At 39.7% G+C, this 14,477-nt stretch overlaps 1 protein-coding gene across 1 annotated transcript in view; it reads left to right on the forward strand.

Annotated features, from left to right (window-relative positions):
- Positions 1 to 9,721, forward strand: part of PRRG1 (proline rich Gla (G-carboxyglutamic acid) 1) — a 12,279-nt gene extending 2,558 nt beyond the window's left edge. The window contains exons 2-3 of the mRNA XM_010187974.1: positions 1,866 to 2,026; positions 9,177 to 9,721. Of these exons, the coding sequence (XP_010186276.1) occupies positions 1,866 to 2,026; positions 9,177 to 9,701 (686 nt within the window). The 3' untranslated portion in view covers positions 9,702 to 9,721. The remainder of the gene's footprint in view (positions 1 to 1,865; positions 2,027 to 9,176) is intronic.
- The last annotated feature ends 4,756 nt before the right edge of the window (positions 9,722 to 14,477 follow it).

Consider the following 14,477-nt stretch of genomic DNA (forward strand, 5'->3'; position numbering starts at 1 on the left):
ATTGTTCTGCTTCAGTAATGCCCGCAGGAGGAGCTGGTGAGAAGTAGGCAGAGCACTGGCAGGCCATCCCCATGCATGGCTGTGTGCTGCCTTCCTGATGTGGTCAGTTCCTTCCTCTCATCATGTTTAGGTGGTCGCTGAGGTGTGCTGAAAGAAACCAAGTTCTTCAGGCCTAGAGAGGAGCCAGGAGAATTGTGTGGGAAATGGAAAGAAGCCACCCTTTTTTTCTTTCCTTTTTGAAGAGATTTTTGAATATTAATTTCTGCGTTACTTAGTGAGTGAACTTACACAATAGGTGATGCCCATGTGCTCACCGGTGGTGCTGTAGAAAACCAAAATTGCAGTAGGCGCAGTTGTAGAGTTGTATGCATTGAACTTCTGGAAACATCATGAATAGTGTAATTTGTGTGGTGTATGTAAGTACTGCATGTATTCAGCTGTGAAAGTATAGGAGCGACTGGTGTTTTGGAGTTTAATTTTCAAATCTTCATTTTATCCTCTGCAAAAGGAAGATGACAATTTATAACAAAGTATACCACAGAGACTAAACAAATTGAAATTAAAGTAGATCAGCCTAATTGTGGTAGTAGCCTCATTGCTGAAAAATGCCACCCCATCTATCTTATGAGAAAGCAAAAGTATAGTGACCATCTTTGTAGATTTGCTGCCATTTTTTAAAATTCAAAATCAGACGATTAAGAAAAAAAATCCACAGCAAACTTACATAAAATTAGAGGTAAATAATTACTTAACCAGTCAGTCTCTGTCCTTCAGCTAAGAGTGAGAGTTTGTAGTGTATCAGCAGTCCCAGACTAGCTGTAAATGAACCAATGCAGCAATGATGGCATAGGTCAGGAAAGTGCTATGAGTGCATTTGTATTGCAGTGCACTGAATAATTAGCCCCTCTTGCTGGCAGTGAGAGCCTGAGAACAGCGTTGCACTGACTTGATGTTCTTTCTTCCTGACCTGAAATACCTGGAGAGTTTCTGCATCATTCATGGCAGATGTACCTCCCGGGGAATTCAGCCTGCTGGATTTTGGAGTGTTCCAGTTGTTCCATATTACTGTAAAAATCATTGGGTCAGGGAGTTTGAGGGAAAGCTGGAACATCATAAGGAAAAGAGAGATTGCTTCCAGCTTCCTTGAACAGAAAGCTAAGGAAAGAAAATAAAAAATAACCTGTATCCAAACGCTGGTTGCCCTTTGGGTTGTTTTATTTGAGTCATCAAATAAGGTGAGGTTTCATGTATGATTCAAGAAAATAGATGGAGGCTGCCTCCCCCCACAGCCCCAAAAGAGTCACTATTTCATAGTTGAGATTTCTGGAGTAATGGGAGCAAGTCTGCTTCAAAGTTGCTTAAGACGATTTAAACTTTGATAAATGCAGCTGTTCTGGTGTGTGTGACTCTAGGTAATATCCATAAATATTTATACCGAAAACTTCAGAGTGTTCTGGCTGTGATGCCCTCAGGCAGTTGCAAATATCTTTTCGGATGTTCACAAGCAGGATTTGTTTGTTCTGTTTCATCTTAGTTTAAGAAGTTGCTTGAGCTGAGTGTGTGCTGGTCTCTTCTGAGCACCCTTCTTAGGCACTCGCTTCAATCTTGTCTAAGCATACATGACTGGGATGTTGAATTGAGGTCTATCACATTTATGACATTATAGCAATAACTACTGAAACTGTAGGCCCAACTACTTATAATAGTGAACAAAACTAGGAATGGCCTTTCATCATATCAAGTAAAGCAGAAGACTTTGAAAAAGGTCTTTATTTCTCAAAAGCATGTTTTCATTGAGCAATTTTAGCATGAAGTTTTGTATATATATTTTAGTAATTACCTTTGTTGTCTCTCCTTCTATTCAGTGTTCTTAACAGAGGACAAAGCCAATTCTGTCTTAAAAAGATACCCAAGAGCCAACACATTTCTGGAAGAATTAAAGCAAGGAGACATAGAACACGAATGCAGAGAAGAAATCTGTAGCTATGAAGAAGCAAGAGAAGCATTTGAAAATGAGGAAAAAACGGTATGTTCTGGTGTGTATTTGAAAATAGGTGGGCTGTATTGATACTAAATTTTTGGATCTGTTGAATACTTGTGTGTGTTTTCGAACATTACATTAGATTGTGTTTCTTTTTTTACCCGTTTCTTTAAGCAAATAAGGTGTACAGTGGAGATGGGTAGACTGCACAGCAATAACTTTTGAATCTTTTGTCCCTGTTAAACTGAACTTGAAGGAGGTAGAAGTCTCAAAGATAATTATGCTCATAAGTGTTGTGAAAATTGGCAGCTGGGAGTAAAGGAACATGAATTAATACCTCCCCTAGAGAAAAGGTGGGCAAAACTGTCATTTGTTTGGCAGCACTGTTTACCCAGATAGCCCATGTACTGGTTCTCTGATCATCACACACTTAGGTCTGACCCAGGTATCACAGAATCACAGAACGTTAGGGATTGGAAGGGACCTCAAAAGATCATCTAGTCCAATCCCCCTGCCGGAGCAGGAACACCTAGATGAGGTTACACAGGAAGGCGTCCAGGCGGGTTTTGAATGTCTCCAGAGAAGGAGACTCCACAACCTCTCTGGGGATACCTCTCAGGTATCATGAACAGAGTTCTCTTGCTTCGAAGAAATGATGGGGTTAGGACTGTTATGGGGAATATATAGAAGCAGAGGGCACAAGTCTTCACTTATCTCACTCCTTCTGGAATAACTTACTTACTGAATATATTCACATGAAATGAGTGAGCAACTAAGAAAGCTTTCCATTTAAAATACACCTTTGAATCCCAGGTGCTGGTGTAGCTGTCCAAAGTGTTCAGAGCCCAAACTATTAGTAAGTCTAGTGGCCTTCTTCAAGCTAAAATCTGCAAGCCCCCAGAGAGTATTATTAAGCAGCAATGATCTAAAGCATGGAAAGGACAACAATTTCAGTGCTACCATGTGTTATGCAAGGGCAGTGATACATTAACTTGACAGGGATGAAGTAGATACTGCCCACGCAGAATTGTTGCATAAAGAATCTTGTGGGCTGATGGCTCTGCAAGCAATGGCTTCCCATCATGCCAAACATATCTTATATTGCTTCCCAACAAATAAAAGCAGCACATGGGGTTTTGATGGTAGCACCTGACTTATTTAATGCAATACCATGAAGTTGTTTTTTTTTAATTGAAGACAAACATGGATGAAATTAGGGCTGAATTTGAGGATAAATCTAAAGTGAAAAACAGGTGCTAGAAAATGTGACTGAGAAAACTTAGCTTCAAAAAAGGCTTTTATCCTTTGTGTGTTTTTTGCAAAAGGAAATTGTACTTGCAAGGCCAAGGAGTTAATGGGCGAAGTGGCACAGGAAGCATTGCAGACTTCTTCCAGAATTTACACAGGTGATGCACTCCACTCTTCAGTGGCTGAGCTCTGCATCAGAAAATAGTGATGTGTAAAAGCATATGGAGCACTCTAAGTTCTTGGCATCTTTTTGTTGGAGGTCATACTTGGGGAGAAGGATGAGGCTGGAATGAGAACTTTCTCACTTATTAAAATGAAGTAGTAGGACATGCAGTGTCTCTTCAAAGCTGCTGATTTCTGAAGCTTTAAAGTGCATGCACATACATGTTTTTAACTCCCAAACTTGGCTTGGTGTGGCCATTCCTAATGAGAAATCATTGTGTGATTTAAGAACAGTGTGTATAATGACACAACCTGTGTAAAATTCTAACACAATATCACTTTAGTAGCATGAGAACTTCAAGTCACTAGAAAAAGCATAGGCTAAACATCTCTCTTACTTCAGCTTTTTCCCCATTTAGGAGCATTTTGTGTTTTGATAGGTAGCATTTTCCTTGCAGAAGTATTTGGGAAATAGTAAAATAGAAATAGTTACATTTCCACTCTTGGCACAGCCTTTGTGTCACAGTGGAGAAGGAGCTTCCAGTAGAGTCCTGACCCTTTATCCATTTCTACTACTGTATCCTTTTTGCCTAGCTGCTTCATTCTGCTGTTGGTAGCTTGCTAATGGGCCACTGCTAATGTGCAGTCGTGCCTGACTAGCCTCATTCGCTCAGGAACAAAACCTGAGTTTGAATCTATGAAGACTTGAATTTAATGCTTAACAAAAAGAAGTCAAACAAAACCAAAAGAAAATAAAAACCTGAGTGCTAAGAATCCAAAGAAAGGAATAGGGAGAGGAAAAAGTGGAAAACAATTATGTCATTGCACACCCGCATCTTGAATGTGCCATGTACAGTTCTGATCTCCCTGTCTCCTAAAAAGCAGATTAATAGCTGAGGAAGGATCAGAGAGGTGTGACAGTTGTCCAAGATACAAAAAGACTTCTGTAGCGAGAATAGATTGGAAAAGAGTTAAATCGGAGAATATGTGATGATGTCTGTGAGGGGCATGAAGATTGAATTTGAGGTCAGTCACTGGCCATGCTTCTCACAGGAAAGCTAAGAGGGCCTCAGGAAACTTGAAGGTGCAGGTTCTAGGCAAATAGAAATTCTCTCTTTTCTCCACAGATAATAGAGCTGTGGACTGTCTTGCCACAGGATGTATCAGATGCTAAAAGCTTAGATAGGTTTAGAGAACAACAATATAATTGAATTGAAGATAAGTCAGTCGGACCATTGAATAAAAGGAGTCAGGTTTGACTGATGGAAGTTTTTGAAGTACAAATACGTGGAAGCTGAGAGAGTATTGCTGCATGCTTTGCTTGAACTCTTCTTTCGGGAGTCTCTAATGATTGTTGTCAGTGCGAAGGTAACGGATTAGGTGAACCCTAGGTCTTACCTAGTAAAGCTGTTTATTTGTAGTACCTGTAGCCTGCAGGCAGCACTGTATGTGGTCATTGGTCAGTTGTCAAAGATTGTTGGGAGACTCAAAGATTTGTTCAGAGGTTATCTTGCAAAGTATCTGGGTGTGATTGAAGCACAGATAATAATTTTATTTCTATCGACTTATTTTTTAAATTATATCACATGAAGATTTTAAAAGCTGGAAGTCACAGATCTTTATTTGTGTTTCAAATTTCCCACAAATTTTAAATATTACAGAAACTGCAAGATTCTCTGCATAGCTCTATTCTAGCAAAACGAACCAACCAACCACTAAAAAGCTTTGGCAAACAACTCCAAAACTTGTCAGCAGCAGATCTAAATGATGTGATCAAGTAAGACTTCTAGCATCAGTCTGTGTCTAATTATGGATGCTGGATAAATACCCAGAAGAGAAGACGTGAATCTTTTCCTGCCACCTGAAATTGAGGGCAGCACAGAAGTAAACAGAGTAGCAGGTATGCTCACTTCCCATTACTGCTTTGTTCACGTCCTCTACCTGCCGAATACCAAGCAGTCTTCTGACTGGCATATGATTAGCCCACCTTTACAAGCAGTCAGACAGTTGACCCAGAATCATTTCAGGCTGACAGTGCTGCCCAATGTAGTAAAGGCCTCAGCTGAAATCCTCAGCAGGGCGCGAGTCTCTGAACTTTCATGTGGATCCCTTATTTGATTCAGCGTTCAGATCCAATCGACTGATGCTGACTCTGCTCTGAGAAGGACTGGAAATAAAAGGGAAACAAAACTCTGGCAACTAGGCTGTAGCTGTCTTTGTGTGGGATGCCCTTGAGAATTCCTTTTGATTATTTCAAACTGAATTTGCCAAAGCAGTAAGAAGCATTCAGAAAAGTAGTTCTTGGCAGTAATATACATTAGATGTTTTCGGAGTCTTTTCTGTTGTTGTTACCTGATTCTCTTGCCTGCATACCTTAGTTTTTCAGCCTGTTAAGGCATATACACCTGGTGTTCCCAGCTGTACAGTGCTCAAGGGTAAATGATTCTTGGAGCATCCTTTTCATAAATCACAAGTTAATAGTTTTGTCAACTAGAAAAAAAATCCTGTTGTTGGTTTAAAAGACCAGCAACTATGAAAGGGATGTTTGTGCTGTCAGTTTTCCAACTTTTAAATTATAGTTTAACTTTCTGTACGACTTCTGCAACTGCTTCCTAGGTTTTCAGTATTTTCCCCTCTTTTATTTTTTTTTCTCTTATAGTAGTTTGTACGAATCCTCACACTGTGCAAATTCATCCAAGTTCTCCATGGTTTTGTTGGGCATGATTTGACTTAGGCCAGGTGGCTTCTCCTCCTCCTGTGCCACCACTTTATAGTGCAGCGCAGCTGTGGTGTGACAGAGCAGAGGGGGGGCTGCTTGGCAGCTGCACAACTTGAACCTGAAGTATTAATTTCCTGCAGTTCCTGTCAACTCTGTCGGTCTGGAACTAACAGTCTGTGCTTCAGTTTGAGATTTGGCTTGCAAAAATGCGAGCTGGAAACATAGGGTTTAGTATGCTGATTTTTCGTTGGTGATTTTTTGTGGGTTTTGGGGTTTTTCTTTAGGTTTAGGTTTTTTTCATGAGGAAAATTTAAAGTGATCACTTTTTTTTTTAAAGTGATTAAGCGTTTCTTAGTATTGTTCACCTGTGTGCCCTTAGTATTGTTCGCCTCTGTTCACATTTGTTCCTCTTGTCTCTCCAAGATAGCCTTAGATGTGAAGCACTATAATTTTCGATGTGGGGGGTGCGTGTCTAAAGTGTTTTGGAATTTCGTTTGCCTTGCATGCAAATGAAAGTGAACACTAAACTACTTTCATCCTTAAGGCAGTTTAAACTCTTACCTTAAGCTCTTTATGCATCTGTCTTGTCACACCATCAACTTGAACATCCCCTGCACACCCTATGCTGAACTAATTGCCTGCCACTCTGGGAAAACAGCTTCTCTGCTGCTTTGCCATGTTGTAGTGACAAGGAGAGATGCTGGTATTTCAGCTTTTTGAAGAAGGTACAGAGTCATTTTCTCCAGCATATAGAGCTGAGTTAGAAGTAACGTGGAAACATTACTGAAATCCTGGTCACAACTTACTGCCTTTGCATCAGAAAGGGTATATTTCCTTTGCAGTCAGCAACACAAAATATATTGCTAAGGGAAAAGTGTGATTTCTTCTTTTTCATCAGAACTACCTTTCTCCCCCACAGAGTCTTTAAAGTGACACATCCTTGCAGAGTGTTTTTTATGACTTTCGGTAAATCTTTGCAACTTTGGCCTTGAAAAAATACATTGTACCATTTTATTCCTTTGCTGTTGTTGAGGCAGCAGAACAGTGAAGTGGGAAGCTTGGTTCCAGTAGAGATAATAGCAGTTAATGCTAATGAATCTTTTTTTTCCTGTTGAGAATATATTTACATTTTATTCTACTAAAGAATCTAGTGAATTGTATTCAAACCATTTGGAAAGTTAATAGGTAACAGATCTCTCTAACTTCCTGATGATCTGATGGGGAGAGGTGGGAAGTTTGGTTTGGTTGATTCTTATAATGCAGCGATCCCAGAAGTCCTCAGTTGTGCAGCTGATTTCCTTTTTTAATGTTTTTCCCCTTAAATGTTTTTCTGAAGTCAACACAGTTGAACTGGGATTCACTGTGGAACTGCATCAAGAAAGGCCTTTGTAGAGAAGCATTTAGAGAGGCTGGTACATCTTCCAAGAGTTGCTTACTTTGTTCAAAGTCGGAGCTACGTGACTTAGCTTAGATGACTTGGACCTGGGCTCACATCAAAGAGGAGCACTGTGATGGCCTGCTTTGATGACAAGCCTTGGAATTTAGGAAAAACACCCATCCCAGTTTCCTGTAGGAATTAAGTAAGACTTTTGCTTTTGAACTTGCACTGAGTATAGGGACAAGAACAACTGAATTTATCTTCAAAAAACAACCAAAACCCTACCTTACAGCCAGTTGTTTCATGCATGTGGCATTGTTCCTAACCTTAGTCAATTCTGAGCCAGAAACATTGCGAGTGTGTGCTTTGCCCATGGTGTCCTGGTCCTGGCTTTGCACAGGGCAGACTTAGCCTCCACATTGGAGGGGCCGTGCTGCTTCTGGACTCAGGCTGCCTCTAAGATCAGTTTGGTGGCGTTATCTGTTTAATGCTGATCATGTGGCAGCAGTTCTGAACTGAAAGAGTTGATGGATCTGCTTTGTGTGTGCACAAAGTCAGTCAGTCTGTCTGCAACTGAATACATAGTTTACTAATAACGGAGAACTGACCCTATCAATTTTACCTGGTGAGTATTTTCTACATACTTGCATGTGAGATGGGTGTTACCATTTAAAATAGATGGTGGCATGAATGTGAGTGGGTCAGGTCTCTCTCTGCATTTTTAAAGGAAACAAAAGAATTTAGAGTTTCTGGCATGGATTTGTTTTTTTTTTTTTCCTCACATGGCTATAAAACACAGCAGACATATTTCTTAGTAGGAGAGATTTTAAAGGTGAGGATAACTACTTTTTGAGGCAGGGTATGCTTTTCTTTGTTCTAGCTTTTCATAGCATTCAGCGCAGAGAAAATTGGATGGCGACACGATCTTTGTACTCCTGCTTGTGCATATGTTTTAATATGTCACAAAGAGCACTTTCAAGTACTGGTGTCTGCCTTCATCTTTGTTTTTCCCTTGATCATATTTTAACTTTTCACTTTCTGTTTCATTTATCTGTAGCTGTGTTGTCAAAATTTCTAGAATATAATAAGCTGTGTAATATTCTCATACTGCTGAAGCTATCTTTAGCTATAAACAGAGGATCCGAATCAACTCAGAATAACCTGACAACAATTGCTTTATGAGCCAGAGGGTGGGGGAAGTCTGTGAGATGACAGTACAACACAGGTGTGCTTTGCCAAAATGGTCTGTCATTCAGAAACCATATTTCCCTCACAAATTGTATTAGTGTATTGTTACAATTTTAAACCAAAAAAACCTCCGTAACTTTTACTTTGAGTGGTGCTGAAAAATTTTTGTCCACGAGATGGCTGATGTGCATGCTGATTAGATTTCTTGCCTACTCCTGTCTGTGCTGCAAGTTTGTAAATATTAAGTGCAGGTAAGGAATCTTAAAAGCAGTGAAGAGTTGGGTCTAAAAAAACCCAGCCACTCCTTTTGTATCATGAAACACATCAGGAAAACATTTAAAAGTTTGTTGTGCGTGCTTATCCATACCAGTTCTTATTTTATTCATCAGTGTTTCAAATGCCTTTTTTTTCATTCATTCATTTAAAACAACTTGATTACAGTGATTTTATTTTTTTAAACTGTCTTATAGTTTCTGACTTATCCTGTCTTGCTCTTCTAGAAGGAGTTCTGGAAAGTCTACAAAAATGGACTTCAGGGAGAAAGTAACACAGGACATACCTGGTACTCATTTTACCTTGCATTTCCATTAATCATTGGCCTTTTTGTTATCCTCATTGTCATTTTTGTCATCTGGAGATGCCTGTTTAAAAAGAAAATGCGTAGACAGTCCGTGTACGTGCATAGGGGAGCCCACGAAGCGATGGGTGATGGTGCAGTGGCTGATGGCAGAGGTCCACTCCCGCCGCCTCTCAGCATTGTTCATTCCCCACAGGAGGAAATGTATGAAGTCAGTGGGCTTTCTCCAGGAGGTCTGAGCTATATGGATGGACGGTCAGACTCAATATCCACAAGGCTCTCAAACTGTGACCCTCCTCCTTCGTATGAGGAAGCCACTGGTGAAACCAGTATGAGAAGAAGTGAAACTGAACAACATTTAGATCCACCTCCACAATACGAAGACATTGTGAATTCCAGTTCAGCCAGTGCAATTGCACTATCTCCTGTTGTCACCAGTACAAAGTAAAGCAAGGACACTATGGACTTTTTCTAATTACTAATCATTTTGTAGCACTTTATCTTGGCTTATTATGCATTTCTGTAGTTTAATGGACTTGTACAATGAACTTCGCTTTTGTTGTAGATTCACTTGTTCTTTGTGTTTGGGGTTATTTCCCCTATGGTAGGTCTTAAAATATAAGGAATCTGTTTTGAGAGTGTGGTGACAGTACAGATGTGGTGCTCTGTCATACTTCTCAAAAGTACCTCTGCTTTGAGGGGTGTCACTGTTATATCCTGAACATTGTCCACATTCCCCACAAGATTTGTGGAACCCCTTCCCCTTTCTTACTGCAGACTGTTGGAATCACCTGAAATAGGGAATCCTTAAGCAGCATTTTAGATAGTTATTTACACTAAAGGGGACTGATTTTGCAGCATTGCCTCGTCTGGTCGATTCCTTTTTCTCACTTGGATTTTTGTTACATGCTGCACCCTGTCCTGGGCCCTTTGAAGTCTGAGAGCTCTATGCCTTTGTGTTCAAACCAGTGTCTTGTTAGAGTATGCTGTCTTAATAGCAATAATTTCAGAGTCCTAACAGAAGAGGTGTATTCTCTAGCTTTTGCTATACTACGACTCAAAATTTTGTAAATGTTTAGAAGCTAACAATTCAAGATACTAATTAGTGAGTTTAATCTTGTACCTTTTTGTCTGTGTTCGGCCTTTCTGTTTTTCTATCTGGTTTTCTTTGTGTCTTCTAGAGGTGAGAATTGTGCACATGTTAACTTTAGAACTTGAAAGTTCATGCAGTGGTAGATAATGAAATACTTGAGTGGATAAACTCCTGATCGTAGTCTTCCTACCACAGTCTTCACTGAAACTGGGATATTATCCATAAACACATAAACTCAAAGGTATTATTTTCCTTTTAAAAAAGGGGAAAAAAAGGGAAAGCATTCAGTGTGTGTGACTTTTTTTTCCTCCAGCTATGAAATGAAAACCCCTTCCTTAAATCCTGATACTCTTTTGCCTCTTGCATACTTACATGTACTGTGTGTGCAGCTTGTATTGGTTGCTGTGGAAATCCTTAGCAGAGAATACAGATACCTTTTTTTCAGTAACAAATACATTTATCACTTATCCATTCCAACAAGGTGCTCCTGTTGCAAAAGTTATGTTGAAATAAAACTAACATTTTTCACTGTTTCTTAGAAGAGTGCAGTGCTTTTATCCATGAGATGAATTCTTAAAGCACACTCCATTCTCAGTGTGCACAAGCCTTTTTTTTGCAGCTCTTAGGGCAGAGGTGCTCATCAGAGTGAGAAGTGCTGGGCAGCAACTCAGTCCAGGCTGGCTCCAGAGGTGGTGTGGCCACCCTGACTCTGCTCTCTCCAGCTGTGGGCTGAAGAGCCCACCTGGCATAGGGCAGAACCGTGAGGACCCGCTGTGTTGTATTTCTAAGAACACAGCACAGGTATAACTCCCCCCCCAGGCGTTAGTTTGGATTGACTTTCTGAGGATTAAGAGATGTGGATTTCTGTCAGACTTGGTGCAAGTTAGAATAGAGGCTTGTACAGAATTTCAGCCGCCTGGTTTAGACACTGGTGATAGTTAAGCTGGTGCAAGCTGTAGGGTGGCGATTCTTTTTTCCTGGCTTGATTTAAAAGTTCATTGCTTGGTTTAACTTGTGAATATTCATTTGAGTTTTCTTTCTCCCCACACCAAGGTAGCGTGGTATTAACTTTAGTGTTGTTCTGTGACTTACTCATCAACTCACACCAACTGAAATGTACTTAACCCTGAAGGATTACTGTGTTATGTTGGCTTTCTACAACAGAAAGCCAAAGTGCATCTTGTTCCAAAGACCCCAGATAAAAAGCCAGTGCCATCCATTTGAAATTGCTGTTATGTCCAAGATGTGTGCTGGTGTCTATTGTCTCATGGGGCCTTGGCCTGTCTTTTCCCTAGGGAATTTTACAGAAAGCTGCTGAAATTCATGGTCATACGCTGGTGTGTCTGTGCACACTTCTGTAAGAATTTGCTGTAACATATTAACAAATGAAGTAAGGATTTTATGATAAATTATGTGTTCTCATTTTTGGCAAAGAGTAGGTTGCTTGAAGTGTCTACTGTGCTAAGGCAAGTTGCATTAGAGGTAGTGGATGAAGTCCAGGCCAGACTGTTACCAGAAAGATAACTCTTAGTTATATGTATTACTTGTAATAGATAGTGGGCAGATAAGTACGACGTGTTTTGGACACTTGTAGTAAGAATTGCCTGGGTGTTGTTTCTGGACTGTCTGACCTTTTCTTTTGTAGTGGTTTTAGCTCTGTGTGTCCTGAATTGCCACTTGTAGAAGTTAAAGCTCCTTTTATACTGAACAGCAGATAATACACTGCATTAGGCAGACATTACTAAAACAAAGTGCCTCATCTCAGCGTACAGGAACCACCTCAAAATGAGCTGGTATTACAGTGTCCATGCCATATTGGCATCTCCTGTGCCTGCCAGCATAGCTGGCAGTTTTAGCAGTAATGTCTTTTGTTTGGATACAAAACTTTCCTCTAGGAAATGCATGGAGATCACGCATTTCGCATTAGGTCATTCAGCAGCTGTCATCGTCCGCTGAGCATGGGCAGTCTACTTTAGAGATGAGCTGGCTTTTTTTTAAATCACTCTATATTCCACTACCACTTTTAGCAGCTTTATGTTTCTGGCTCCTGAGTTGAATTGTTGCTGTATCCTGTAGATACTTTTATGTGCAATGCAAAAATGATGCTTGTCTTTCCAAAAAAAAGCCACAACCAAATATCTGAAATTATCTGAGTTGAATTTATTGGGCTATGCCTTTTCTATGTACATGATCATGAATACCACTGTGGGCTATAAACTTATGTCTTGGTGAATAAATTTCATAATAAAACAAAACTTGTTTGTGACAGTTAACCAAATGTATTTCCTCTAAGACATGAACAGCTTTCTCCGTGTTATAATAATGTCAACTTACAAAATATATTTGTTCTGTTTTATGAAATGTGGTAAAATAGCTTAGTCTTATGATTGACTTTTCTAATCTGATTGAAAAATAAAATTTCATTTGTACTGGGTTTTTATACAGCTTTTTTTTGCAGATCACTTAGTAGTTTTACTTATTCTGCAATTGCATTGTCATGCAATAAATAGTGTAAATTTTTTGTACCTCTGAAAGTTTTGCAAATCTGAATGCAGTACTGTCTTGACTGATGACATGAATAGTCAGGATACTGCATTTCCCACTTCTGAATGTAACATTGAGTTTCATCTTGCATTAGGATTGAGATGATTTGTCTGCTAAAACTCACTTAAATACAGTTGTCGCTGGTTTAAGGAATTATGAAAATTAATTATTTGCTTAGATGATATTTAGCATTAGTGGAGGTTGTTCTGTCTTCACTGGATGTAAATAACCCTGATTACAGTATTGCATATTTTAAAGGGGTTTGGTTTACATTAAATTATCCTATTTAAACATTTTTGCCTATGTTTATAGAAATGTTTTGTAACATTTGTTTTTGGATATGCTAAATAAATTTTTTTAAGATGCTTTGTGTTTCAAACTATCAATTCTCCACAATCACAGTGGGAATTAACCCTGTGTATTAAAGTGATGCTTTTTAAATTTTCATTGGTTTATGTGCTTGATTATTTGCAGTGAATCAGTTGTTTTCTTCTGATAACTTAAAATATAAATATAATTTTATTTTCAGGTGGACTTGATATTCTTTCAAAATTCAGGCTCATTTTTAATCAGACTTGTGAATTTGTTAGTTTTCCATTTAAAAAATAAAGAGCTTTTGTTGAAACCATAGCTAAATAACAGTCACAGGTAGAGAGAAAGCAGAGAGTATTACAACAAAATGAAGCCGTATACTGTAAAAAAATGTTGAAGTCAGGGGCTTTAGTTTTAAAGTTGGCTTCAGCCGTTTGAAAGGAAGTGAGTGCCAAGTTTTTCATCAGCTCTGTGAGTGATGTGTTAATAGCAAACAAGGAAAAAACCCACAGCCTTATGTAATGACCCCTGCTGGAAGCCAAAGATTTCCATTCCAGGCAAGACAAACTTTGTGTCATCCTTGCTCGCTCAGCTGCTGGTAAATAGCATAACACGTCCCTGGTATTTGTCACTGGCTTACGCATGACTGGAGTCTGCTGGGGATGTCAGCGAAGCCGGGCGGGAGGTAACGTAGCTGGGAGCTCCGTGAACGCGAGTGCAGTTGGTCAGAACAAAAGTGCAAAAGGAGTCAGCTGAAGCAGGAAAGTGTTTGACTTTCCAGGCCATCACATGTGTGGGGTTGCACCTCGCTCCCCTTGATGAGCTTTTGTTTGTGTAGCTCAGACCAGCACCATCCACGCAGAAGGGTCTGTGTGGGGTTAAGTGGCATACGCTGTGTGTGTACACGTTCAGTGTCCTGACCGTACATCCATCAGCGCTGGCTGACGTGTGTGCGCATGGTTCAATGCATGAGTGCCTCTGCATGCCCAGCTTCCAGCCATCGAAACCTGGTGGAAATAATGTTAATAATGGTATCATGAATCTCGGTGTCTATAAAAAATCAAATCATCACACCAGGTTACTGGTGATGAATGTTCATTATTTTTTTCGTATGCCCTGAACTCTCTTCTCTGCCACTCTTAAGTCACGCTGATAGATTCCTTTTTATCTTCTGCATAGTGTGAACTTTGTAAATATTTCCTAGTGCTACTTGTGGATTTTTAAAAAGGAAGAAAAACCACGTTCAGCTGAAAGCAGTGAGGTGACAGCTGTACT

Source organism: Mesitornis unicolor, unplaced genomic scaffold, assembly GCF_000695765.1.
Source record: "Mesitornis unicolor isolate BGI_N332 unplaced genomic scaffold, ASM69576v1 scaffold35687, whole genome shotgun sequence".
Classification (NCBI taxonomy): domain Eukaryota; kingdom Metazoa; phylum Chordata; class Aves; order Mesitornithiformes; family Mesitornithidae; genus Mesitornis; species Mesitornis unicolor.